We start from the raw sequence: 26,384 nt of genomic DNA, 5'->3' as shown, positions 1-26,384 counted from the left end.
CTTTTTTTTTCACCCTGACTGACCTTAAAAATTTATGTCAAAAGAAAACTATCAAGCATGTCAGAGACAAACACCACACAAGAACCAAAAGCTTTGCTTCAAGTTAAAAACTTTATAATTTTTATATTAGAATCCCATGGCAGAAAGAATCAGTAAGGAAATTCTGTTTCATTTACACCATAAGAAAAAAACAACCCAGTAGTAAAATAATTATCTAGAGAAGATGTGCAACTCTGGTGGAACCTTCATTCTCACTGTTTGGAGATTAGAGTTTCGTTCTGAGAGTTTCCTCTCATACAAAGTTTACAATGAGGCACAACAATGCAAACACATTTAAAGAAATAGGATTTCTTGTGATAGGGTTTTGTGGAGAAGTGATGAGCAGTCAATATCTTATCTGTGATTGGTAACTGAACAGATTTCCTTTTACACATACCGTTTGAGTTCTTAACTGCGCAAAGCTAATCATCAAAAACTATCAGGTCATGTTTGCAACTTTTACACACGGATTATTATTTTTAGCGGTCTCCAGGCCAAGATGATTTTCATCTTAAGTGACCAGAGAATTAGGCTGACTTAAGCAGCCTAGAAGTTGAATACAAATAATTTTAAATCCAAATCTACCAGTGTGAATAATTTGGGGTTTCAATGAAACTTTATAACAAACAGTATTCTCCTTCAACAAGATATGCTGTCTCCCGTTTGGGTCATTGATTTTCAAATATAGCAGATTCTGACTTTTTAGATCCAAAATAACCCGGAGCAAACCCGCTGCTGATAAACAACCGCATTTTACAGAATAGTTTGATTATGAGATTAGTGGAAGTCATTGCTTGTCAAAACTGAAACTAAATTTTCCAGGATGGGTGGGAATAGATGTGCAATTCATACAAAGCGTTCGATGACAGACAGCTTTTTTTTTTTTTCCTTTCTAATGTTGGACACAAAACAACCAAAATGCACAAAATGACCAGCAACCATTTAAGCTGCTTCAAGATGTCAGAGCCTTCTGTTTTAGTCCAAGTCTTGTTGTTGGACTGACTCAACAGGAAGCACAAGGTCTGTCAGTCTCAGAAAAGCCAAACTGGGCCTTTAAATCAACATTGTAACAGCCAACATTCCCTCCTAATCAAGTTTTCACCTTGTATGGAAAATAATAATAACCAATAAGTAGATGTTAATATAATTTTGATAAGATGCAATCTCATTACAGTAAGTCCTCATCACACGAGCTGACCAAGGTTTGTTGTCAGTAAGATAGTGACAGCTTGAAAGTAGGTCATACATTCCCACCTCAAAACAACCAACTTATCACTTTTAAGATACCTTAACTGAAGCAAAAGTTTGCATCACAGGAAGAGAGAACACATTCAAGAAGAAATTTTGATTATTTTTTCCCCCTAAAATTAGAAACTTAATGCCAGTGCAGCAGCCCCACTCCAACAGCACATCCATCCCTGCTCTACCAGCAGCACTAGATCTCCAGTAGTTCATGGTGAAGGGTGGGATGACCAGCGTGCAGTCCTGTCCAAAACTATTCACACCCTGAGTCCTTACCCTTACTAACCCTTACTGCTTACTAACATTTATGGCTTTTGTAGGATTTTCTGTAAGAGACCAACACAGAGAATTGTGGAGTTTTTTTTAAATTTTTTAATAAAACAAATGCATTGTTTTTCTTGTTCTGTACATTGAACTATTTGTTGGTCTACCACATAAAATTCCTATAAAAGACATTTAAAGTTGAGATTGTAATGTTTCAAAACGGTCATGTTGTTCAAAGGGTATGAATATTTCTGCGTGGTACTGAACGTGTGTCATGGAAAACAGATTTGTTTGTCAGAATCATCAAAGTGCAGACGCGTGCTATAAAGCAGACTTCAAACGTTTAGCAGAATCAACTTAACTGTTCAAAATTACGACCAAGTCCACCCCCCAAAAAAATACAAAAATTAATAAAGCACAAACACCCAAACAATTCCATAGATCCGGTTCTTCACACACTACTTACATAAAATATCTTGGCAAAGAAAAATATCCCTCAATGTAGTAAATAATTTAGAAATGCTCACTGGTGAGATTAATAAAAAAATAAAATGAAAAAAACAAAAAACAAAAGAAAAGTCAGGTTCTTTGAATCTTGCCACTTCTGCAGCTTTAAAGAGAATTTGATTTAATTTCTCTAATTTGTTGGTGTTAAAAGTTATTTTTACGTTAAATATGTGCAACTTCAGCAGCTCATTTCTGATATCAGTAGTTGTAATAACAAATATTCTCATGAAAACACTTCTACACTGAATAAATATGAACATACTTGGTAAATATGAACATTTTGAAGCACAAAATGTCTATTTTAAAGTTTTTCAGCTTTTATGGATCCAACCATATGGGATAACGGCCGACAGTAACAGTAGAAATGTGGAATGTCTGATCTACGTTCCTGTTCATGAAAATATTACATTAGAATTCTGTCAAAACTCAGGCTTGTTCTTCAGATTTCACCTTTTTGTACTAAATTCAATTCATTATTTTCTACTATTTTTTAATTGCAAATATGCATGTTATTTATTATAGCTCAGAAGGTTTTATAGAAATATAAGTTAATATTTTAAAAGCATAACACATATGTCAACGTAATGCATCGATCATTCATTTTGCATGAACCTATTATTTGTCATGGATAATGACTGTATAAATGACTAGAGTCGTGGTCACAAGTTTAGCTCTAATCATTGTGGGCGTGGGTTTGATCTGAATTTGGGACTTTTGATGATTCACTAATACTTTATTTCCAAGGCAGAATTTTGATCAAATTAACTGCCAAAATAAAAATAAAAAAAACAGGAATCGGGACAGAAAAGTACATATTTATTGTAGATTTTCTCTTATCCACACTGGGCTGTAGGTGGATGCAGATAAATTCACTTCAACCTTGTGGCGGTGAAGGCAGTGTTGTATTACTCAAGACCGGTTTATTTCAAGGTCACATTCTTAATCAAAGAATGTCAGCAGCACTGATTGCAGTTTTCTAGCCGATCCCTGGTTACCGATCTTTAAAGAGCCTGACCTGCTGATTTTGGCTGATATTAATTCTTTTATTGTCTGAAATGTCACTAAATGGAGCCAGAAAGCCACTGAGTCTGCAACAGTGGGGTGAATATTGTTAACTGTAAACATTCAGACATGATGGGCCGGTCCAGAGCGTTACAGGCCAACACTAGTGGTTTAGAACTATTGATACTAGAGCATGAACATACATGCTCCAGTATGTACATCTAGAGCATGTGTGGGTTGGAGAAAGTCTGCAATAAATTCCAAGCTGAAGTTGTTTGTTGCATAATTACACAACCCTTGAAAAGGGAGGATTCAAATAAATGAATGAACAACAATAATAACTCATGATGAGTGGATGTAAACGTGCAAATGATCTTTCTTCAGTGATTCTGTTGGACTGACCTGGTGGGCCAGATTTTACAAGGACATCATCGTTTTATTTGAAATAAATTATTCTATCCTTCAGTTCATTGATGCAAATATTTATGTAAATGTATCAGAGATGAAAATGGCCCAATTTAACCATGTCAACTGGGGTGTTTATTGGAAAGACTTCAAAACAGTTCCATGTGTGATGAGCCTACATCTCCAACCCAAAGCCATCAAGAGATTTCACCAACAGAAAGGTGAAGGCAGAAGAGAGGAAGACTGGTAGAAATGCACTGATCTGAGTTCACAGTGAGTCACACGGACGGACTGGTTGGGTTGTTTTGGCATCCTGAAGTGTTGAAATGAAACTGCCCAGGTGGCCTTCTGCAGAGGTTGGACTCCAAGTGTCTCGGTTTAGCATATGTTAGACTGGCTGCGTGTGAAGGACGGATGGAGAACACCTGGACGTGCAGTGGACCTATCTCCCACTCAGATCCACCTCTTGGCCTTCAGGCTGCCTCTCCTCCTCTGCCTCTACCTGCTCTGGGTTCCCATGGAGAGCCAGTGGTCTGACGCAGGCCTCGGCGTGCTCCGCTTCCTCAGGCGGAGACGTGGACATGGAAGGGTGGATGTTGGGGTTCATGGTGAAGCTCTCCACTCTGGATGACTCGTCAGCTGGTCCGACGGAGCTGGTCTCACTCATCGAGTCAGAACCTGCGCCTGGGCGCCGAAATAACCTCTGACCTGTGACAGGAATCATGTGTCGACGTCGTCAGAGAACAAACAGGAAGTTTCCTCAAAACAGAACGTTTTCTAGAAAAATGGAATCCTTAAACTTAGCACTTGAAGCTAATCATAGATTTCTGTGGTCATTTTTCAGGTCAATATTGACTGTACACATGAAAGTCATGAACAATTACTGCCGTTTATTATCTGTGAAGCACACAATGAAAACCAGCTGACAACACAAAGAGGGACAGCAGGGAACTACACTGGATCGTATCACTTCCTAATGAGCTTAGGGTGATTTCACACCTGATGGTCTGCCAGACCAAAGCTACATTTGTTCCATTTTCAGCTGGTTCTCTTTCACACTGCACTGTCAAATGAGACAAACCTTTGAAAAACTCCCTCACCTGTCCTATTTAGGTCTTAAATGTCTTACTTGAAAGCAAAGTGGAACTTATATTTTTTTTGTATCCACAGACTTGGTGATATGATGCTGTTTGTTCTCTGTTGTTCTTTTCACACAGCAGCTGCACTTCTCCTCTCATTAACTTAAAGACAGATGGGCTCTTTTTACTGGTTCTGGGACAATGTCAGCTTTATTTACCATCTTTGTGTTAGTCATTCACCTAAAATCTCAATAAAATAAGTTTGTAATTAAAACGCAAGAAAATCTGCAAATGTTTTACCTTGCAAGACACATTTTCTCCTGTTCTTGTCATGTCCAACTCTTTTTTTTTTAAGACTGTTGAACTGTTTGTAGTGGAACAGAAGACATTCATGTAAAGCTGTGTGAAAAGCTACCCTTGTTTGACCAATAGAGTTTTAGGAAGATTAATCTTTATCTTTTAAAAAAAGTCTTTCTATAAGTGTCTAGAAGCAGAGATTTGAACATTAATTTACTATTACAAAAAACAAAACAAAAAATCAGTTGTTTCATAAAATTGGTACATAACAGAAAGTGGCCTACCTGACAGCCTCTTAGCTGAAAGGGTGGGGACGTCTTGGAGGGACGGCCTGCCTGCCTGGACTTTGGTGGAGTAAGTTACGTCTGTGGAATCCAGAGAACCTGAGGACCAAAGAGGTTAAATCAACATGTCTGCTGTCCAAACAATCACATCAAAAACCTTTACAGTAAGGCTCTACTTTATTGAAGACTACCACAATAACATACTTTTGCTACAGTCTTCTAAAAAAAAAAAAAATAGGCATCTATTCATCTACCCATAAATAAAACGAGTCAGCAGTCTGTCGGCCGTGTAGCTACATGGAATATTCCGGGTCTGATGTCGCAATGGTACTGGAATGTATGCATGTGCTGAAAGCACCACAATAAAGAGGAAAGTACAAAAATGAAAGACAGATTCAACTGACCCCATCTTCACTGAAGGCAAATATTTGGACTCATTTTGGTTTTTACCGAAATCCATGGAAAACCATCAGCTTCACCAAATAAAGATTGTGCACTTCAAAAACACTTTAAATGGAGCCAAGATCTGCTGTACATTTTGGTACAGAGCTCTGCAAGGCGTGTGAAGTTTGTAGCTGTGTTTTTATTCCCTCCAGGGGGCTTTTTGCAGGCTCTGGTGTCCCTTATATAGGCTGATAGGACGGGCGTGAAGACATGCGGCAAATATCCTTGGGTCCGTAAGTCGAATCCGTGACGGCTGCGTCAAGGACTCAAGACCTCCAAATGTGGGTCGCACTACCCCCTACGCCACCACAGCATGTCCTTGTGGCTGAGATTTTATGAAGAAAGACACTCAGACAGAAATGCTTTGTTTCCACTATCTGTTCATACAAAGTGGTGAGGAATTATGTCACTTTTTCAATATTCTTGCCTATGAAGATTGTCAAATGTCTAAAAACTTCTGGTTGAAAAATGCAACGTAGTCGTGGTCAGAGGAAGCCGTCTGCAGGAAGACATGGGACTCTTTCTGTGAATGCTCTGTAAAACCTAAATGGTAAATATTCTGTACTTGTGTATCACTCTATCAAGTCCAAATGACACTAAAGAGATTCACACTACCTTCAGTCATTCACATACACACATTCACACTGATGGTGGTGACCTACTGGGTTGTAGCCACAGCAGCTGTGAGGCAGACTGACAGTGGCCAGGGTGCCATGCACTGGCGCTACCTGCTGGACCCTCTGACCAACAGCAGCAGGCATGGTGAGTGAAGTGTCTTGCCCAAGGACACAATCGACGAGGGCAGTTACTCCATTGTGCCCTGCCTCTGCTCTCCTCCTGGTCCGTTCACCTTCAGCATCTCTGCTTTTCCCCGTTCTAATCTCTCTCTCATTCACACACACTCAGTCTCCAGAACAGGGGTGCTTATACTTTTGTTTTTCAGCATACAATATATTTATAAAACAACCAAGTCCAAATGATCTTCCTTCTACAAAAATGCAAATCATACATTTATTTAGAAATACATTGAGCATTCTTTCTGTGATTAATTCTTTGTGAAAGTGACACGTTTTCGTCTTCTTACTCTGTCCAGCTCCCTCATTTATTACTGACCATTTCTTAGGCTTAAGAAAAAAAAAACAAGAGCTAAAAATTGGAGGTAACACACTAACTAGCTAGTTCTGCTGCACCTAGCGCAGCAAAACTAGCTCCTTCTTCTTCTTTGTCATAATGTCAGTTGGCAAACTAGTAAAGGAAACACTATGGCCACCAACTGGTAATGTGGCTCTGTGCATAAATCAACTGATGGATGAATGACAGATGAACGTCTATTTATTTTATGACATGTGATCCACCCACACTAGTCACCATCGACGTATTGAGCACCCCTGCTCCAGAACATGTCTGCAGTCAGTAAAGTACCTGCTGCCAGGTTAAAAGTCCTTCCCTTTATGGAGCTTTCAACTGGAGAGAACCAATTGAGCACAGAGCCGACCACAGGAAGCTGCCTCAGCATCCCCTAGAACACACAGATTCAGATTTAGTGGCAACAATGCAACAAATGAAGAGGACATGTGGAGAGCCTTAGCAGCTGCATTGAGCACATCTGTTCCGTCAACACAAGCACACACACCTCCTCCAGGAGTTTCTCCTGGTTGGCTTTCTGCAGCTGCAGCTCTGCCTCCAGGATGCCCTTCCTCACACGCTCTGTCATGTTCTCCAGTAACTGCAGAGGACAAAATCACAACTGCTGAAGTGCTGTAGAAAACATAACACGAGGGAGTAAATTCAGTCCAATTCTATGCTTTGTGCTCTGAGTGATGCCATGCCTAATTTATTTTACAATATATTTAAGATTCATAATTACACTTTCAGGACTATTTGAAAGAAGGTTTGCTGCAGTTTATTTTACATGTTTGACCAGCATAGTCAACCATGTATTTGTCAGTTTCAGTTTCTTTATTATTTATTTTCAATTGGCTGCTCTCCATCTAATTGCACTAACTGAACAAATGAAAGTTGTGCTATTTTTACATGTTTGACCAAGGCTCTGAAACTACTGGTGTGTTTGAACTGAACTGGTACAAAGTGATAAAATATATATATATTTCAGTACATTTACAGTTAGGGCCAGAAATATTTGGACAGTAACACAATATTTGTGAGTTGGGCTCTGCATGCCACCGCATTGGATTTGAAATGAAACCTCTACAACAGAATTCAAGTGCAGATTGTAACGTTTAATTTAAAGGGTTGAACAAAAATATGTGATAGAAAATGTAGGAATTGTACACATTTGTTTACAAACACTCCACATTTTAGGAGCTCAAAAGTAATTGGACATATAAACATAACCCAAACAAAAAAGTTTTTTCTCAATATTTTGTTGCGAATCCTTTGGAGGCAATCACTGCCTTAAGTCTGGAACCCATGGACATCACCAAACGCTGGGTTTCCTCCTTCTTAATGCTTTGCCAGGCCTTTACAGCCGCAACCTTCAGGTCTTGCTTGTTAGTGGGTCTTTCCGTCTGAAGTCTGGATTTGAGCAAGTGAAATGCATGCTCAATTGGGTTAAGATCTGGTGATTGACTTGGCCATTGCAGAATATTCCACCTTTTTGCTCTCATGAACTCCTGGGTAGCTTTGGCTGTATGCTTGGGGTCATTATCCATCTGTACTGTGAAGCGCCGTCCGATCAACTTTGCAGCATTTGGCTGAATCTGGGCTGACAGTATATCCCGGTACACTTCAGAATTCATCCGGCTACTCTTGTCTGCTGTTATGTCATCAATAAACACAAGTGACCCAGTGCCATTGAAAGCCATGCATGCCCATGCCATCACGTTGCCTCCACCATGTTTTACAGAGGATGTGGTGTGCCTTGGATCATGTGCCGTTCCCTTTCTTCTCCAAACTTTTTTCTTCCCATCATTCTGGTACAGGTTGATCTTTGTCTCATCTGTCCATAGAATACTTTTCCAGAACTGGGCTGGCTTCTTGAGGTGTTTTTGGGCAAATTTAACTCTGGTCTGTCTATTTTTGGAATTGATGAATGGTTTGCATCTACATGTGAACCCTTTGTATTTGCTTTCATGGAGTCTTCTCTTTACTGTTGACTTAGAGACAGATACACCTACTTCTCTGAGAGTGTTCTGGACCTCAGTTGATGTTGTGAACGGGTTCTTCTTCACCAAAGAAAGTATGCGGCGATCATCCACCACTGTTGTCTTCCGTGGACGCCCAGGCCTTTTTGAGTTCCCAAGCTCACTAGTCAATTCCTTTTTCCTCAGAATGTACCCGACTGTTGATTTTGCTACTCCAAGCATGTCTGCTATCTCTCTGATGGATTTTTTTCCTTTTTTCAGCCTCAGGATGTTCTGCTTCACCTCAATTGAGAGCTCCTTTGACCGCATGTTGTCTGGTCACAGCAACAGCTTCCAAATGCAAAACCACACACCTGGAAACAACCCAGACCTTTTAACTACTTACTTGATTACAGGTTAACGAGGGAAAGGCCTTTTGAGTTACTTGCAGCCTTTGGAGTACATTGTCCAATTACTTTTGGTCCCTTGAAAAAGAGGAGGCTCTGCATTACAGAGCTATGATTCCTAAACCCTTTCTCCGATTTGGATGTGGAAACTCTCATATTGCAGCTGGGAGTGTGCACTTTCAGCCCATATTATATATAAATTTTATTTCTGAACATATTTTTGTCAACAGCTAAAATAACAAAACCTGTGTCACTGTCCAAATATTTCTGGCCCTAACTGTATGTAAGTGTTTAAAAAACTTTGAGTCAATTGTTTTTCTGTCCGATACCAAACCTCTGGCCGATACTGAATCTCAGATATCAGTTATCTGTATCAGAAGTGAAAAACATGCATCAGTGCTTGTCTCGTTTTTGTGTTGTTTCCTTCTATTTGGTATAGCGCCCCCACAGGTGAGGAGGATTACAGGTTTTCCATTTGACTCTGCAGTGTGAAAGCAAACTGCACTAGCAATAAATGTAACACACATTATAGCTTTGGTCCCCAATTAAACTGAGTTTACTGAACAACCAGGTAGGAAAACACCATCTAACTGCCTTCATGCATCCCACAGAACAAACAGAGCAGTTACCCTTCCGCTCTCCTCTATGTCTCTTCCCAGTGTGGATATTGTGTCCACCAGCTCTGACACATCAACATCATCTGTCACCATGCCCACAAAGATGCAGTTCTCTTCCGTCACAAACTCAGGGCCTGACATAGGATTAAAAGAGAAAGGAAAAAGTTTGAATATAAAACACAATGTACTAGATTGGGGCACAGATGTTAAGGAACCGACCAGTGGAGAAAAAGATGTCTGTGTCAAGCTCTTGTAGTTTCGTCAGCAGTGCATCGTTGATTTTCTTCTGCTCCTGTTTCCTCCTGCTCTCGTCTGCTCCTTCAGCCTGGGATTCATACCTGGACATCACCACATTCTCAGAAAGGTGTGCATGCTTACAAACATACGTGCTTACACCGCCATGGTGTAAAGTCATGGAGGTGACTTTACACCTCCATACCTGTTTGTTTTCACAGAGCCTGCCTGACCGAGTGGACGACAGTAAATAAAGAACAAGTCACTTTTATTGCACAGCATCATTCTGCAGATGGTCTGGGTTTCTATAGCTTCTTTATTGACATACAGGCTGATTAGACGACCAATAAAAAGGTTTTGTCAAAAACAAGTTCACCCATCAATATCACGATAATAAAATGCAATGTTTATTGTCTTCTAAAATGACTTACATCTATCAGAAAATGTATTCAACCACTCAGCAGATTCCACAGCTCCTGTACTTAATTTAGATGCAGCTTTACAAATCTACTCTTTGCTCTGCTGCCATGTTTTCAGTGTTTGTTCTGCCCTCTTGGAAATGAGCCATACTCATCCAGTGGTTTTTCTATGATTTTACACTGAAGATGCTAACCAAAGCTTTCAGAGTTTTGACCTATTTGGGTTTTTGTCATTTTTCTGGATGTGGAACACTCTGACCTTGGCAGAATGCTGTGTTAAATGTTTTTTTTTTTTTTAGGTCGCTCCTGATGTTTTTCCTTCGTGATGTTAATACTTATTTTTTTATGAAGTACAGAGGAAGTCAGAAAGGAAATGCTTTGAAGAAAAAAAATAACACTGTGGCATTGTTTCACATATAACATATAAAACTTGGGGTTAGATGCAAATAAACTAAGAACCTGACAGAGTCCAGTGAACTTTTTATAACTTGACAAAAGACAATTAAAAGACAATGCTCCTTTAGGTTCCTATGACAGCAGCTAGACTTTAACCAAAGTGAGAAAAACATGAGAGGAATGCCTGAACAACTAACTGATCAGTCATTGGTCTGAACGAACACCATCTTATTTTCTCAGTTTGATAGCCATCTAATAAAATAAATAAATGAACAATTCATTAAAATAAACTGAAATGTATTAATTACAATTAATGTAACTAAATAAATAAGTAATAAAATGGACTGACTTATGGATGCATGGCTTGATATTTCATGTGGCTTTGTAAAGATCCTGTTGATAAAACTTAATCTTTTGTGGGAAACCAAGTGAAGCAGAACCCAGCAGCCCAGACAGCTCACCGGACTGCTCCCAGACCAGGCCAGCTCAGCTCCTCAATGTATGTGAATGACGGTGCATGACGGTGGGTCTCCTCCCTGAAGTCCTGTCTTAAGTTCATTGTGGCTGACATCATCGGCACCAGCTCCAGCAGTTTCTGCACCACTTCATCGACATCCTCCTGCTGGGTTCCCAGCACTGGTGGGAAAAGCCAGAAAAGTGTCCAGCTGACATTTCCGCACTCTTCTAGCACTTAGAATGGACGCCTAAAAGCAGTGTCATTTCAACGATGCATAGGTGTTCCTGTTACCTGCAGCTGTGAGGAGGGGGCTGAAACGCACACAGGTCCCTTCATCTTCTAGCTCTACCACATCCACTCCACTAGAGGGAACCAGCTGAGCAAGCTGCTCACCCATCTGCATTTGGACCAGTACAGAATATTTTTAGGTCGCTAAAAACATTCATACTGTAGATATGTGGCAAAATATGTGGTGATAAGAAGCTCAGAAAATCTTTATTCTTCGTATGATGCCCTAAAATGAGCAGCTTTGACTGGATGATGTAAACGTTTCATATCAGACGATATAGGTAATTATTGATTGATTTTTTTGTTTTGTTTTTAATATTTGAAATATGACCTCAGCTCTATGTGGCAGTTATTCATTTTTAAGAAATTATGTGTCATGGTGACAAAACCTTAAACTGCTTCAGAGCAAGTTAATCAACAGGTTGTTGCTAGGTAACCAAGTGAGATGATAGGTAACCAAAGAGTGAGTGAGCTTGTTGATGCCACCAATCTTATTTAACTCGCCTTGCCTCTGCCTACATTTCCCAGAATGCTGTGCGGGTCTGGATCAGAGTTCAGTGAAATGATTGAATATTCTATCAGATGCATCATCTATTGATATTGAGTCTACCATAATATATATTGTTACTAATTTCTTCTCTATCCTTAATGCAGGACACACAAAGTTTACATTTGTTTCTTTCTCATACCATGACCTTTGCCATTTCTAAAACTAGAAGGAAAACCTCACCCATCCGTTGAAGGAATCCAGTACCTCCTTCTCTCCAGCACACAAACCGTCCACAGACCCCCCACTGCCTCCTTACACACAACAGATGAGGAAACAAAGGACATGATATTATTACAATGCTTTCATCATTCACCATTCAAACATTTAGAACTTGAATTCTGATTCATTACCAAACAGCACCATCTGGTGGTTAGCTTATGAAAACATGTTCAAGAAAATGTAAAAACTGATTTCTCACATTTCCATCAGTCAGTAAGACACTTGCTTTTTGGGACCCTCTCTTAAATGCTTCTAGTCTCCATTGACATGATTCTTTCTTGTGAGTAGAAAAGGAAAGTGTGTTCCTGCTGTTGTGGTGAATGGATGGTGATAAACCTACTCAAGGCTGAGGAGAAGCTGAATGTAGATCTCAGTGGACTTCCTGATACCATCAACCAGGTCTTTGTGTTAGAACAAGTGGAAGGTGTTTGACTGTGGGAACCTGGACTCTCACAACATGTCCAATATAGCACTTCTGGATAGATGCAAACTACATTTCGTTGCTTGTACATGTGGCAGTGCAATGACAATAAAGTTGAATTCTATTCTATTCTATTCTATGGATGTGTGGTAGCGGTGAACTCGACAAGTTGTTATTGATAAGTCAATAATTTTTCAACCAAAAAGGTACATTTAGCAGCTACTTCATATTGGCTTTTGGGGAAAAGGCGTAGCCCAGCATTCATGCATCGTTTTATGAAAAGTGCCCACTGGACATTCCCTACACCCAGGCATGAAGCCCCACCATTTCAGAAGATCTTTATTGTTAGGTGTAAAGGGTGTTTTCTTGTAGAGCAATTTATCAAAACCCCAGCGTGCATCACACTACATTCACTCAGGGCTTATGGCACCAAAATACATTACAGATCTATGAGACCTCTCAGATCTTCTGATTCTGCTCTGCATCCCCAGAAACAGACCCAAACATCTCCATGTTTGGGTCATTTAGTTTCTATGCACCACAAATCTGGAACAAACTTCCAGAAAACCGCAAAACAGCTGAAACACTGAGTTCCTTTAAATCTAAAAAAAAAAACCTCATTTGTTTAGAGTTGCTTTTGATAGCAATAAATGAAACATTCATCAACATATTTGATGTATTGCGTATTGATTGTGATGATGGCATTTAACAAAATGTAATGCTTATTACTTGTTTTCACATCTGGTGACTGTATGTTGTTGTCATGATGTAATGAACTGCCTTGTTGCTAAAATGTGCTATACAAGTAAAGTTGACTTGATTTGATGGTGACAAGCTACTACAATGTAGCCACAGCTGCCCTGGGGCAGTCTGCCCCAGGGCAGCTGTGGCAGACTGACTATCGTCAGCTGAAGTAACTTGTTGTGCAGAATGTGGCAACTTTACCAATATTAGATTCCTGGGAAAACTTAAACAGCACGACAGGAGAGTTTTGTTCATCTTCCACCTGTTGAACACACAAGAATATGGATCAGGCTCTGGAAACATGCTCTAATACCACAACCCCTTCTCGTTATCATATAAGACATGTTAGTTGAAAAGGTGCGACGTGTTGCAGCTCAAGTAAACACAGACTGCGTGACAGTTGTAAGTAAATGTCCCATACAGTGATTAAAATGTGCCACTGCTCTGTATGGTGAGGGTGGATCGATCCTTCGGCTCACAGTGAAATGGAGCCTATCAAGCGAAAGTCAAACTTACAATTCTGAAATCACAGCTGCACAGATGGATTAGATCCTCAAACTAAGAACTGATCACTAACTGTCATAAATAAGCTAACTGAGCTCTCCATAACTTCAGTTTTAAATGTCTTCATAGTCTGGCATCCCACACCTTTGTATTGCTGAATTTCAGCTGAAAGTCCCTGATCTAGGCTGAAGACTGGAGATAACAGAGCATCTGAGGAGGCTGATCCTCAACTCCAGAGGGCTTTTAATCTTTTTTAATTTGATTATTTCTTGGCTTTTGATCTGGTTAAGCGTAACTCTCACAATTTTTTTTATATTTGTACAGTAAGTCTGTATGTTATGCTTTTCATCTGTTATTTCTGTACTTTGTTAAATTGTTTTGTATATTTATTAACCACTGTAGACTTGTTCAGTTTTAGTTGTTTTTAAAAGTGCTTTGGAAATAAATCATAAACACTCGAGTTCTCTGTTACTATATAATTAAATTTTCATCCAGAAGTGAAAAAAAAAATATTTAGGGTAAAAACTAGTGAACACATGGCAATGGGTGCTTGAATACATCACCGATGTTTCTCATGTTATTAAGCATGATGGTGACATTTTGAAGGTTTTTTCCTATATCTGCTGTCAGCTGTGTGCAGTTAAAACTGGAATCAACAGATGTAGTGAGAATTTAGAAACAAATCTGGCAAATATCTGGGCTCAATAATATTTACTGCAAGTTATTGTTATTCTAAACCACTGCAGTGGAAAATCAAACCAAAGACAATTCATATTATCAAGGAGTCAAATGAGAAGTTAAGCAAGAGTTGGTCTTGCTTAGCTCATCTTAATCTACCTTTGATAGATTAAAATAAGCAGATTTCAGATGAGCCTGCTGTTTGTGCATTTGTGGAAAAAAACTAACTTTGCCATAAAAACATTTCTTAAACTCAAAGGGGAACTATTTCAACTGAGCATCATTGTTCAGTCATCCGCTCCTCATTACCTCAGATTGCATGTCTGAAGTAAAGCGCATTTGTTTAAAAAAAGAATTAACTGATTGGACAAAATATTCTCAACATAACTGAAGCTCTGTATCACAGATCAATTTGTAATACAATTTACTCCATAGTAGACAGTATCAGATCGCCACACCACATTTCACAGTGAACTGTTCTTCATGACCCTGTTTTTCTTTCTGAGGCAACAAGAGACTGTAATTATGAGGAGTCTCTCAAAACACATGCCTGGGTGAAACCACGCCCTAAGAAATCAGGAAGAAATGAAAAATCTGCCAGCAAATGGAGAGAGCATTTTATTGAGTTGATAAAGATGAGAGAAAATGGACCAGAACTGATAGAAAGAAAAAGGATGAAGAGAGGTGGGGGTGAGAGGCAGAGGCTTAGTCCACCCTACAATAGAGAGTATGAGAGAACCCAGAATGTCCCGCAGAGAGGTCCCGGAGATGGGTGGGATCTGCGACACCGCGCCCTGGAGCCAAGGTAACCCATACTGACTACGATACACAGGATCACACTGAGATGGTTAAACTGCAGACTCTTTGACCTGCATCCTGTTCTAACAGGCTCTGCTGAGCTCCAGCCGCTGGGTTAGGACTGGGTTCCCCTACTGTCTTCACCGCGTCTTTGCTTCATCGCGTCTCAGTGTGGCAAGCTAGACAGTCCCTCCTGGAAGTTGCGATCGCAACTTAGCGCAAATTCACACATCATATGCAATTTTCACAAGTCATTGGAAATTTTCCACAAATCTGACCAGTCACTAACGTTTTCTTATATGCAACTTTGACCACAATTTTTTGACCACAACAATCGCCAAAAACGTCCCAACACCCGGGAAGGACTGAATAGTTGCTTTCAGGAGATGCTAGTGAACAAGTTTCAAAGTCAGCTCTGAACCCAAAGACTGATTTAGAATCCATAAAATTACCATTTTTAATGCCTCAATGAGAGAGATCTGTTTCTCAAGCCCGTCCTATAAACACAAGTGGGTTTTGTTTATGAGCATGTTGCAATATATTATTTATTAATATCTGCTTATTCATATGTCTGTTGCCATTGTTTACAGGAACATAAAGGATCAAACAAAATATAACAACAAATTCAGTTAAATTCTAGAATGAATGTAAAGCAATCACTTATGTTTTATGTCATCCATGAGCATGTGAGCAAACACAGACTGGACCATGTTGTTAAAGTTAAGGTGTCATTTTGTTTTACAGATTTTATGTTTCTTTATTTATACCGTAACACATTTTTAGATTTTTTTTCACCTTCAAAATACAAAACTAACCCTCGGTTTGTATGGTTAAATAAATCTTCACTTAAATATAAGTAAAGATTTATATTTAAGTCTTTACTTTGACTGGACCAGTGTTCCACATGGGTAAGTTTTGATCTAACCCATTGTGTTCATGAACATGATCCTTCTGCATGTCACATAATTCAGAGTCAGTGCACAGCAGTTATACAAATTCAGAACTCCCTTGGGTTCATTTATTGTAAAATATGGCTGATTCTTGGTATAACCAGTTAATAATTGGATAGGAAAAAATTATTCATATAGGAATGTTTTATAGACATCATCAGAACCAGGCAAAGCTAAAACTATACTACTTGAAAAGTTCTGGATGGAAAAAAATTATAATTTTTTAAAATCTTAAATGCAAAGTACAGATTTGTCTTATTTACTGCAAAATATCCTAATTTAGAGACTGTATACTCCAGTTAATGACTAATCATTGACTAGATTAGTTGAAGATTATTTCAATAATCAATTTTCAACCCTAGAGCTCGAGAGAAGACGTACCGAAGTTCTGATGCAGGTCACAGATTTCAGCTTCAGCAGGAGGTGCTGGCTCTGCAGGGGAGAAAAACTAATTAAAGTGCAACATCTTGCTAATAACTTTTGTTTCTGAAAATAATTCTGAATATCACAAAGGCATAGATATGTTCCATTGACTGCATGCTGGCATTTATACTCCATGTTTTTGTCTACAGAATGCCTGTTCATTAACCAATAAGAAGCCTTCTACCGAAAAAACAGGATTAATATTTTTCCAGTCTTACTTTTTCTTCTTTCTTCATCATCCCTTCATTAAGGAGAACAGATAAACCTGTGCTGTTCTTCATTTGCATCTTAAAAATTATTCAAATACATACTTTCTAAAAACAATCATTCATCCATCTGTGGTTTCAGATAAAGTCATTCTCACCAAAGCTGTGGCGTGTCTGATCTTCTGAACAATCCCGTTGTGGCCCAGGTACTGGAGAGAGAGCCACAGAGGCAGCGCCCGCAGCTTCTCCACAGGCTGGCTGGAGGTCAGACCAGCTGCTAGGGACTGAGCACACCACACACACAGAGATAAGGACCCTTCACCACAGCTCCTCCTCAGTCTGAATGAGAACGGTGTGAGCCTACCAGGGCCGGGTCTTCGTGTCTGTAGAGGGTGACAGCAGTTACTGCAGGCAGTCCGAGCCAGCGACCAGGTGTCAGCGTCATACTGTCACTTCTGGTGGCTCCCTGTGGAAAAACACACCGATTACAATCTAATGTTGTGCTTCAAAGCACAACTCAAAACTCATCTGTTCAAGTTAGCCTTCTCACTTTAACTGTGTAGTTATTTTGTGGTTTTCTGTCTTGTAGCCATTTCTTTACCGTTTAATTTATCTTTTTAATGTTGTCAAGTGTCCTTCGGTGTTTTAAAAGGCACTGTCAAATAAAATGCATTATTATTAACTTCACTTTTACTTCTGCAGGAGAATATTAGTCAGTTGTCTGACAGATCCTGTCTTTAGTGGGATTTATTGATAAAACTATTCAATAACAAACTGCTAAAATATTAATAAACAATCTAAAATAATCAGCATCTGCATTCGGTAAATACTTCTTAAAATGAAATTACATTGAACGTCATTTCACATTAATGTAACTTGGCAGAACAGATAAAAACTTCATTGATTTAATTGATAAAATCACATCTAAGCACACAGCTGTTAACTTAAAGGTTCTGTTTGTGTGTCCTCCCAGAGAATAGAGGGCCAGATGAAAACTTACTGTGGGCCAAAGTTGTCCCCTGGACCAGGAATTAGATGTGTGATGTGATATAGTTGATAAAAACATTTAAATGGGAACAAGACTAGCTGTTGGGAAATGCAGCCAATACAAGATACAGCTTATTTGAGCAAAAAAAAACAAAAGAGAATAAGAAAGCTACAGGGCACAAATAATTTGAGACACAAATAATACATTAATTTGAGAATGAGTTTTTAAGCCTCCTTTCAGATGAAATATAATTATTTAAGGAGAACCAGTTCAACTTGGAGCTGCACCTGGTGATGCTCTATGAACATGAATCAATTCATTTTAACCATGATTGAACTTGATGAGTTAAGGACTGGTTCTTAAGGATGAACTGGGAAAACACAGAGGGGGGTGTTAATTAAATGAGATTACCATGACAGCAGAGGTGACCTGGACCAGAGCCAGGGTGGCCAGGTTGACCCTAAGGGGAAAAAAAAAAACACCCCGACACATTATTAAGTTTGTTTGGAAAAACAAAGTTAAATAACTTAAGATGATTAACATGTGTAATTGCTGTCAAAATAAAAATTTAGATAAAATTAAGTGAGCTTGGATTTGTTTTCAGATTATTAGCCAGTTGTGTTGGTGAATTATTACAGGATGTAAATGGCTCAAAGAACTCTTTCCCTGTTAGCTGTAGCTTCTTAATAATGAAAACAGGAATGTCTCTCAAACTGAATGCTGAATTGAATAACTTTAGACCATTTAGGAAAAATAAACATTAATGTTCCTTCAACATCTCTCGTTGCTAAGTCAGCTGCTACATTACAAAGACATTTCCAGCTAAAAAGATCAAAATAAAAGCACTTTCTGCTCCATTCATACAGAAGTTTAACACCCGGTTATTTACTTTCTACATTTATCTCTTTGATTATGTCATTTGTGTAGTTAATTTGGGTATCTTTACTATGTTGAACACAAAAGTAAAAGTGACTTTAGCTAATTATTTTCCAATATTAATAAGCTTCTCCAGCTCATAATGAGGAGAAGAAACTCCTCCCAACACATTTGGAGTGAAATATAATTCAACATTGTTCAACATTATATAAATAAGCCTTTAGATTTTTGGAGTAAATTTAATGTTATATGACAAAAACTAAAAGATCTGTACATCTTGTTTTTTCTGTTTTTTTCCTTTACTCATTTTTAATTTGTATTTCATTTTCTGTTTTCTTGTTTGAAATAAAGATAATTCCTAAATGTTGATGAGGTATTTCAGGCCTGAGGATCAGCGCAGACTTACCCCTCCACATGAAGCCATATACCATGCTGGTCACACAGCTCTTTAAGGCGACTCAGTTTGTCTGTATGACCTGCTTCAGGGGTCCCTGAGAGGGCGAATCAGCAGAAACAAAACTGCATTATTAATTCATTGTCAGTTTTAAAAGAAAATTCTAAACAACTGTTGCAGAATTTCTGGTGTTGAACACATGGATATAAATATTTTGGAACAGTCTGATCTTCACCTGCGTTGGCGATCAGCAGCAAAGGAAGCTTCCCAGCGTCTGTGTCCTCTTTGATCAACTTGTCCAACAGGGCAATATCCTGGAAGTCAAAAGCATTTTTATTTTCACATTTATATTCAGTGAGCCATTTGAGGTGGATGCTTCTCCATTTGTTTCCTCCTACCATTTGGTGCTGGGATCCAAAGATGGTGTTACATGGCACTGTGCACAGGCTGGACAGAGGCAAGCCAAGCTAATAGAGACAGAGGAAAATCATGTTTTCTTTGACTGCAACAGATAGTCTTTGACTTTAAAATTAGACATTAAGAAATGATTCAGTCACTGTTTGAATCAAGGTGCTCTCAGAGGTTTCGTTAGCCTCACATGTGTGCAGTCATGCTAAGAGGAACATTATGAAGACAGAACAGTGAGCTGACATTTACACCACATCCTCATGATAAACAATGAACTGTCTACACCCATTTATCCTGGTCTGACAATTATTGGTCCCACCACTTTATTTCAAGTGAAGTTTAGACTGGGCCATTTCAAATTAATGACTGTTTTTCCAGCTGTTGTGTTCCAGATTAGCATGATGATTGGGATCATATGACTGTTATGTTATATATCCTTATTTTGTCTCATTTAAAACCACAGACTTCTCACCATCAGGTCACTTTGTGTGGAACTCTCCAACAAAAGTGATTTTAAATCCTCATTAGAGAACATGCAGCGATATCAAAGAGGTGTGCATCTAGCTGGAGGAAAAACAACTGTGCAGCAGAAGTCCAGAGACCAACATGACAGCACTTTCAGTTACATTTTACAATGTTACAAGTGTCTCAGAATTCAGCTTTAAAGGACAGCATTATGTATTTTGCAGGCATATAGTTCCATTTTATACATAATCAAGAAACTATCTTACTTTCAATTCTCATAAAAATCCTGTATCTATCAAATATGACTTAAAAGAAATATAATATTTCTTCTGATATTTAATTTAACTACTTGAAATTGGGCCAAAGTCTCTTTAAAAACTCCCGCTCTTTCTGAAACTCCACCTTTAGGAAGTCATCACCACATTACTCCTCGAATAAGCCTTTAACTAATTTTTTACTAGCGTTGCGCTGAGAAGTGGCTCCTATCAGAGATCAGTTGATGCCCAGTTCCACCAAGTGTTTGCTAATTAATTGCTGCTGGCTCGTCTGAAGGAGCTGAGTGAGGGAGAGGTGAAAGTTTGGAAACTGCAGCTGAGAGGAGGAGATGCATATCTAAATGGCAGGGCTTGGTTCATAGGGTCCGGCTAAAACAACATCACTGTAGTACAATGTCTCGCAGACATTTCTACTATATTTGTTTCTATATGGATTCCACCCACCTGGTTGCATACGTGTTGTCCCAGGCCAGGCCTGCAGGAGGCGCTTTGGTAGATAACTGGCTGTCTGGAGTTTAAGGCAGCATAGCCTTCAGTTGTATATTCCTCGTAACGGGCGTTGATGGCGAGCCGACAGACCTTTACAAGGCCATCCCTGTCATCTTCATGGAAATAGGCGGAGCCATTGTCATACCTGCACGATAGTCAGGTGATGGATGTAGATGTGATCACTGAGAAACATTAAGCAGGCTCATAAACTCCATCTGTGAACCCAAATTGTTATGATGCAAACTATTTTTGATAAGCTGTAGATAAGGGATTAGTCCAGTATCTATAATTTCAGACAATTCTTCAAAACTACAAAAAAAAAAAAAACATTACAAGCTCTGAGTGCCATGGAATATGGTGTCTTGCAGAAATATTTATAACAAATTAGCGTTTTAAAATTTCGTTACATTACACAGAGACATTTAAAAAAAACCTAAAACACTTCCAAAACTGATCAAACTTAATACAGAATTTTGAAAAGAAAGGAAGGAAGAAAGTTAGTTGTGGGAGTTATGAGAGGGCTGCTCTGTGAGGCAGACGCACAGCGATTCAGCTGCAGCTGAATCCCAAAGCCCAGGTTCACCTGGGTGTTTTGCACAACTGAATGGTTGCCATGGAGATTAAATGATTTCGCAAACATGCATGAAAAGGTATATAAAAAAAGTAGAATTTACATCATACAGCCTCTTTAATATGCTTATAAATAAATAATAAAAAAACAACAACAAAACTACTCCATTTTAAATATCTGACCAAAATTATGAAGTGTAATTGTGGTGGGTTCAAAGATTCACATGCATCACTGGACCAGATGGATACAGACCCTTGTACTATTACATACGAGTCGTATAAAATACAATGTAATTACAAATGTAATGTGAGAAAATGTGAAAAAGTATTTGAAGTATGACTTGACTTAATGTACTGTTTTTTCTATGTTGCATGACTTTGTGTTTTTGTGTTTATGATGTAAAGCACTTTGAAATGCCTTGCTGCTGAAATGTGCTATACAAATAAAATTTGATTGATTGATCAATCAAATTTTCACAAGGTAAGGTATCAGGAGTTAGGATGCTGATATTGTACCTGTCTAACACTTGACAAAGACCTATTTAAGGCTTTCCATTAAACCTGAATGCTGTGGCCTAAATGACGGCGGGTGCGGCAGGGTTTACCTGAAGATCCTGCAGAGCCACAGCGTAGTATCAGACAGAATCCGAGTGGTTAGCTTCCGGAGCCGCTCTCTGTCCAGCACGGAGATGTATGCTGCCAGGCTGTGGCCCAGCAAGGCCATGTGACCCTGTTCCCCCACATTCTGGATCCTGCTGGGCACAGCACACATAAATATCTGTGCACCACTAAGCTTCGATCAGTGATCAGTTCTGCTTACGGCTGGCTGGCCTTGTCCCTCCCATCCTCTTCATCTTCCTCTTCATGGATGAGGTGGTGAACAAGGTGCAGTATTGTGGTTACATCCTGCCCACTGCAGATGAAACACAACTTGAATGCACATCTTTGTAAATAGAAGACAATAGTTGTATCCAGTGAGCCACAGTTGCCACATAACATGAAGCCAGTTTATTTCCAGCAGAAAATTCAGGTCCTGTATAACATTAGAGGGTTAATGGACGTCATTTCAGTCATCAAACATGACTAATGCAGAACAGAATGTAGGTAACACTTCACGTTGCTTGTTGCTCGTGGTGAACAGAGGGATGGCCTCTGTCAAACTACCCCAGCACAGCTGAGGCTACTATCCAGCAGCTCATCACAATCAATGTGCCAATATGTGTGTATGGGTGAATGACTGAATGTAGTGTGGAGTGCTTTGTGGTCTGGAACTGAGAAAGCTGGCTCGTCTGAAGGAGCTGAGTGAGGGAGCCATTTACCATTTATTTAAGAAATTTTTGTTAAATCTGAAATTTGTTCCTGTTTAGACACATCCAATAACACCATGCTTTTCCATTCTAAAGCATTCCGATGTAGAGTTGTACCCTAGAGATAATTAAAGCATCCTGTGGTTCAAGGTTCAGTGGATTTCAATAGTACCAGTAAATGTGGGGATTTTTATCATGTTTTACATCCTGAGAAACTGTTATGTCACTTAACTTGTTAAAGTTTACATTTCTTTTCCAGATCAACATTGTCTTGATAAAAAAAAATCATTCTTCAAACACACAGCCCTCTTTAAACACAACAATACAAACAGGTTTTTAAAACAGCATCCGGGAGAATAGATAGATACCTGCAGGACACCCTGAAGAATGAAACACACACAAGGATTGAGCTGGAATAAAACCTGGTCCACACAAGGGAAACACTGCTTTTGGGTCAGGGGTTAGATTTAGGACTATGGTGTGAATTGAGTCTTGGTTAGAGTTAGCGTTGGGTCTGTACTGATAGGTTTTAGGGTCAGTCAACTGAAATCAATGAAAAATGAATGGAAGTCAATGCAAAGTGCATGTGAAAATAGAAAGATGCAACATGTGTGTGTAAGTGTCTTACTCTCCCTGTAGAGGTCCGGGGATACTGGTTCTACTGAAACGTCGGCTTTCCATTCCTGCGTCTGGCTCCCTAAACACACACACACAGCTCCATGAATCCTTCAAGAAGTGCTCGCCCCCTACTTCCTTATTATAAAAAGATAATGTTGAACCCTACATCTGTCCATCTCCAAGGATCCTCATGGCTTCACTCAGGTTCTTTCCCACCTGAGCCAGAGCAGCATCTACCATGATCAAGGAAGAGGCTTTGCTTCCTGAAGGAGAGTTGAGAAGAATTCACAAATGAAGCACACAATGAACCAACAGACCACCATAAAGTAGCATATAACTGTGAAGTAAAAGGAAATGTATGCATTGTCAAAAAAGTTTGGCATCACATTTATACTGTTGTACTGCTTTCAGACGTCTAACAAATGTCTTTAAAAGTTAGCCTCATATACCTGAAACTTTTTCTCCACTGTAGCTGCCTTTTTATTAACTTTAGAATTGCACTACTTGAAATTCTACATGCTGATTTCAGAAAAATTCATGTTTTTGTAATAGAATGAGGTGGTTTCTCAGCTGTATCAAAAAAAAAATAGATGTCTTTTGGAAAACTGTAATGGAAACACTTTTTTGCATCACGAGTCAGGTGATCGACAACCGGATGTTACTATTGGTGAAAATAACATCACCAGTATAGGAAGACAACAGGAAGGAGGATGACGAAGGGTTGTTTTAGTTTTTCAGAGAGTGTGCAGCTGGCTCCACCAGAGCTCTCACAGCGTCGCACAGCTCACAAAATATTGTGCGTCTTTCCAACATGTTGAACCTATAACTCTTCTGTAAATTCACCGACAACAATTTTCACAAAACTGTAGCTGCTCCCAAGTAGGCGGAGCTTGTTGCTCCAACATCTAAATAAGACACCAAAGTCTCCTCTAATTGGTTGACAGATAACGATCGCTAGCACCATGACTGAATTATGAATTTATCTACCTGTTTACATCCATCACTGAAATGATTGTTAATGACATACTACATGAACAAATGTATTCACATAATTTTAATTGAATCTATTACTTAATGGAAGCACCACAATTGCAAAAGTGTGTTTTTTCAACGGCAGAATATACACAAAGATTTGCATACACTTGTAATGGAAACACAGTTCGTGACAAAAACTACTGACTGTAGTCTTTGTCACGATTATGATATGCGTAAATAATCAAATTTAACGATTGACCTTAAATTATGTCCACCTGCTGGTACTTAATCAAATGTCTCAGGATTTTCATGTTGATCTGGAGGATGAATCCGCACTTTGTGCCAGACTAGAATGGCAAGGTCCACTTCAGCCAAAGTTTTGGGCTGAGCTAAAATCAGGGAACATTCCTCCAAGTGAAGAGATCAGAAGTGGGTAAGACTCTGTGAACGAGGGGTTTCCAGATCACAGAATCTTGATCCAGAGAAAATTCTGCAAGCTGCAGTGGTGGATCATATGCTAATCTTGCTTAGAGATAATACTCAGATATTTGTTTTTTTTCATTATTCATTTTTTCCTCAGTTTCTTCACAGAAGGAGGAACTAAAGAAAAAGTGTGCGGAGATTGCTTCAGTCGGCTCCAAGAGGAAGAGAGTCTGAAGCAACTCTCTGCTCAATGCAAACACAACCAGGGCCGGAGTACAATAGGGCCGGGCCGAAGGGGGCCGTGGCCTGTGACAAAAGGCCTGAGGAGAGAGTTGATCTGAGAAGCAGCAAAGAAGCCCTGAGGAAGCTGCAAAGATCCACATCAAAGGTGGAAGAACCTGTTTGACTAGACAACTGTTAGTCAATATATAATATAAAATATTTATACATTTATAGTCATTGTTATAAGACCAAAATTATATTGAGGCATCACAATGCTCTTGCTCCTGAATTTCCCTTTTGCGGACAATGAAGGTTGTTTGTATTCTACTCTATTGTGTTTCTATTCTCTTGCATAAGCAAAAAGTGCAGATAGTACAAGTGAAATCTCATAAAGTGCAATAACAAATAATAGTTGGCCAAAAGTTTCATATACTTATGAGCTATGTTAGAGACACACCAAACGTGAGAAAAAAGTGTTTTGGTCACAAAAAACAATTGTAAATGTCCAGTAGCCATGGTGATGGCTGCATCATGCTGTGGGGATGCTCTTTTTATTTGAGATAAAAGTTTTCAGAGAAATCCTGAGAATAAAAACAATCAGTACTGAGGCTTGAGGTGGAGATGCACTTTTTTTTGTAAGAACAGAAAAAAAACGTTTTGACCTAGATAAGGAATGCTGCTGGAGACCAACCTGCAGGCTGCCAGCTTGAATATTTATTTTATTAAAACAAATATTTAACATTTTTGATTAAACACAATTACATTTTCGGTTCTAATCTGGAAAAAAGGCCTTAAAGGTACTAACACTTTTACAGGTATGGCATATAAATTTGAAGATCGACTAAAAGCTGGATATATGACGAATTAAATGAGCAACGCCAACTCATTTTTTGTTAGTTGGTTGAATATCTGGCCCAGAATATTAGGCAGAGCAGCGGGGCTCTAGGCTCTATGCAGGTCATTGATATGCTGGCTGTATTATCATCCCCATAGTCATTCACTCCTCAGGTGGAACTCGCAGCGGTTCAGCCCAGTCAGCGGCTAACTCTCCTTCAGACCCTCGGTATGAGCTGGGGTTCGGACATACGGAACCAGCAGCGCGCTATCCCAGCTGAAACAAACCCCACATCATATTCCTAGCTTCCCACAGCACGCGCTCCTTACCTTTTGCAGTCCACAGCTGACAGCTTGACACCTGCGCTCGGTGAAAAGGGAAGCAGAGAATTCGCTGCTAGGTAACCCGAGGGAGCCCCTGCAGAAGTCTCAGGGAAAGCCCGTAGAAAAAAAAAATTAAGTCGCCAGTTTTGAATTTATTGCGAATTAAATAACCTGTCTCCGTAGGAGATTTCTGTTTACCACTGGCAGAACCGGACAGTTTACTTCCTGGACCTGCCGAACGACGTCCATTCCACGCTGG

At 39.3% G+C, this 26,384-nt stretch overlaps 1 protein-coding gene across 1 annotated transcript; it reads right to left on the bottom strand.

Annotated features, from left to right (window-relative positions):
• Positions 1–98: 98 nt before the first annotated feature.
• pdxdc1 (pyridoxal-dependent decarboxylase domain containing 1) lies at positions 99–26,384 on the bottom strand. Its single transcript, XM_055035343.1, has 23 exons — positions 26,132–26,384; positions 23,514–23,610; positions 23,358–23,426; positions 22,243–22,335; positions 22,028–22,174; positions 20,808–20,997; positions 19,614–19,682; positions 19,451–19,529; positions 19,228–19,312; positions 18,357–18,405; positions 17,322–17,423; positions 17,116–17,241; positions 16,710–16,760; positions 13,600–13,660; positions 12,195–12,265; positions 11,468–11,573; positions 11,181–11,355; positions 9,890–10,008; positions 9,683–9,804; positions 7,197–7,289; positions 6,986–7,082; positions 5,120–5,218; positions 99–4,167 (listed from the first exon to the last, which is right to left on the bottom strand). Exons 2-23 carry the CDS (start codon positions 23,585–23,587, stop codon positions 3,902–3,904), a joined length of 2,343 nt encoding a protein of 780 aa, XP_054891318.1. The 5' UTR covers positions 23,588–23,610; positions 26,132–26,384; the 3' UTR covers positions 99–3,901.

Source organism: Poeciliopsis prolifica, unplaced genomic scaffold (genome assembly GCF_027474105.1).
Source record: "Poeciliopsis prolifica strain line A6 unplaced genomic scaffold, Auburn_PproV2 SCAFFOLD010, whole genome shotgun sequence".
In the NCBI taxonomy this organism is placed as follows: domain Eukaryota; kingdom Metazoa; phylum Chordata; class Actinopteri; order Cyprinodontiformes; family Poeciliidae; genus Poeciliopsis; species Poeciliopsis prolifica.
The sequence above is the reverse complement of the archived record's forward strand: the minus strand, read 5'-3'. Positions and strand labels throughout refer to the sequence as shown.

Excerpts from the sequence above, each read along its gene's own strand:
- pdxdc1 (XM_055035343.1), bottom strand. The coding sequence starts at position 23,587 with ATGGTAGATGCTGCTCTGGCTCAGGTGGGAAAGAACCTGAGTGAAGCC. Across the intron at positions 16,761-17,115 it reads TCAGACACGCCACAGCTTTG|AGCCAGCACCTCCTGCTGAA; the intron begins GTGAGAATGACT and ends TCTCCCCTGCAG. Across the intron at positions 11,356-11,467 it reads CCCCCTCCTCACAGCTGCAG|TGCTGGGAACCCAGCAGGAG; the intron begins GTAACAGGAACA and ends TTTTCCCACCAG.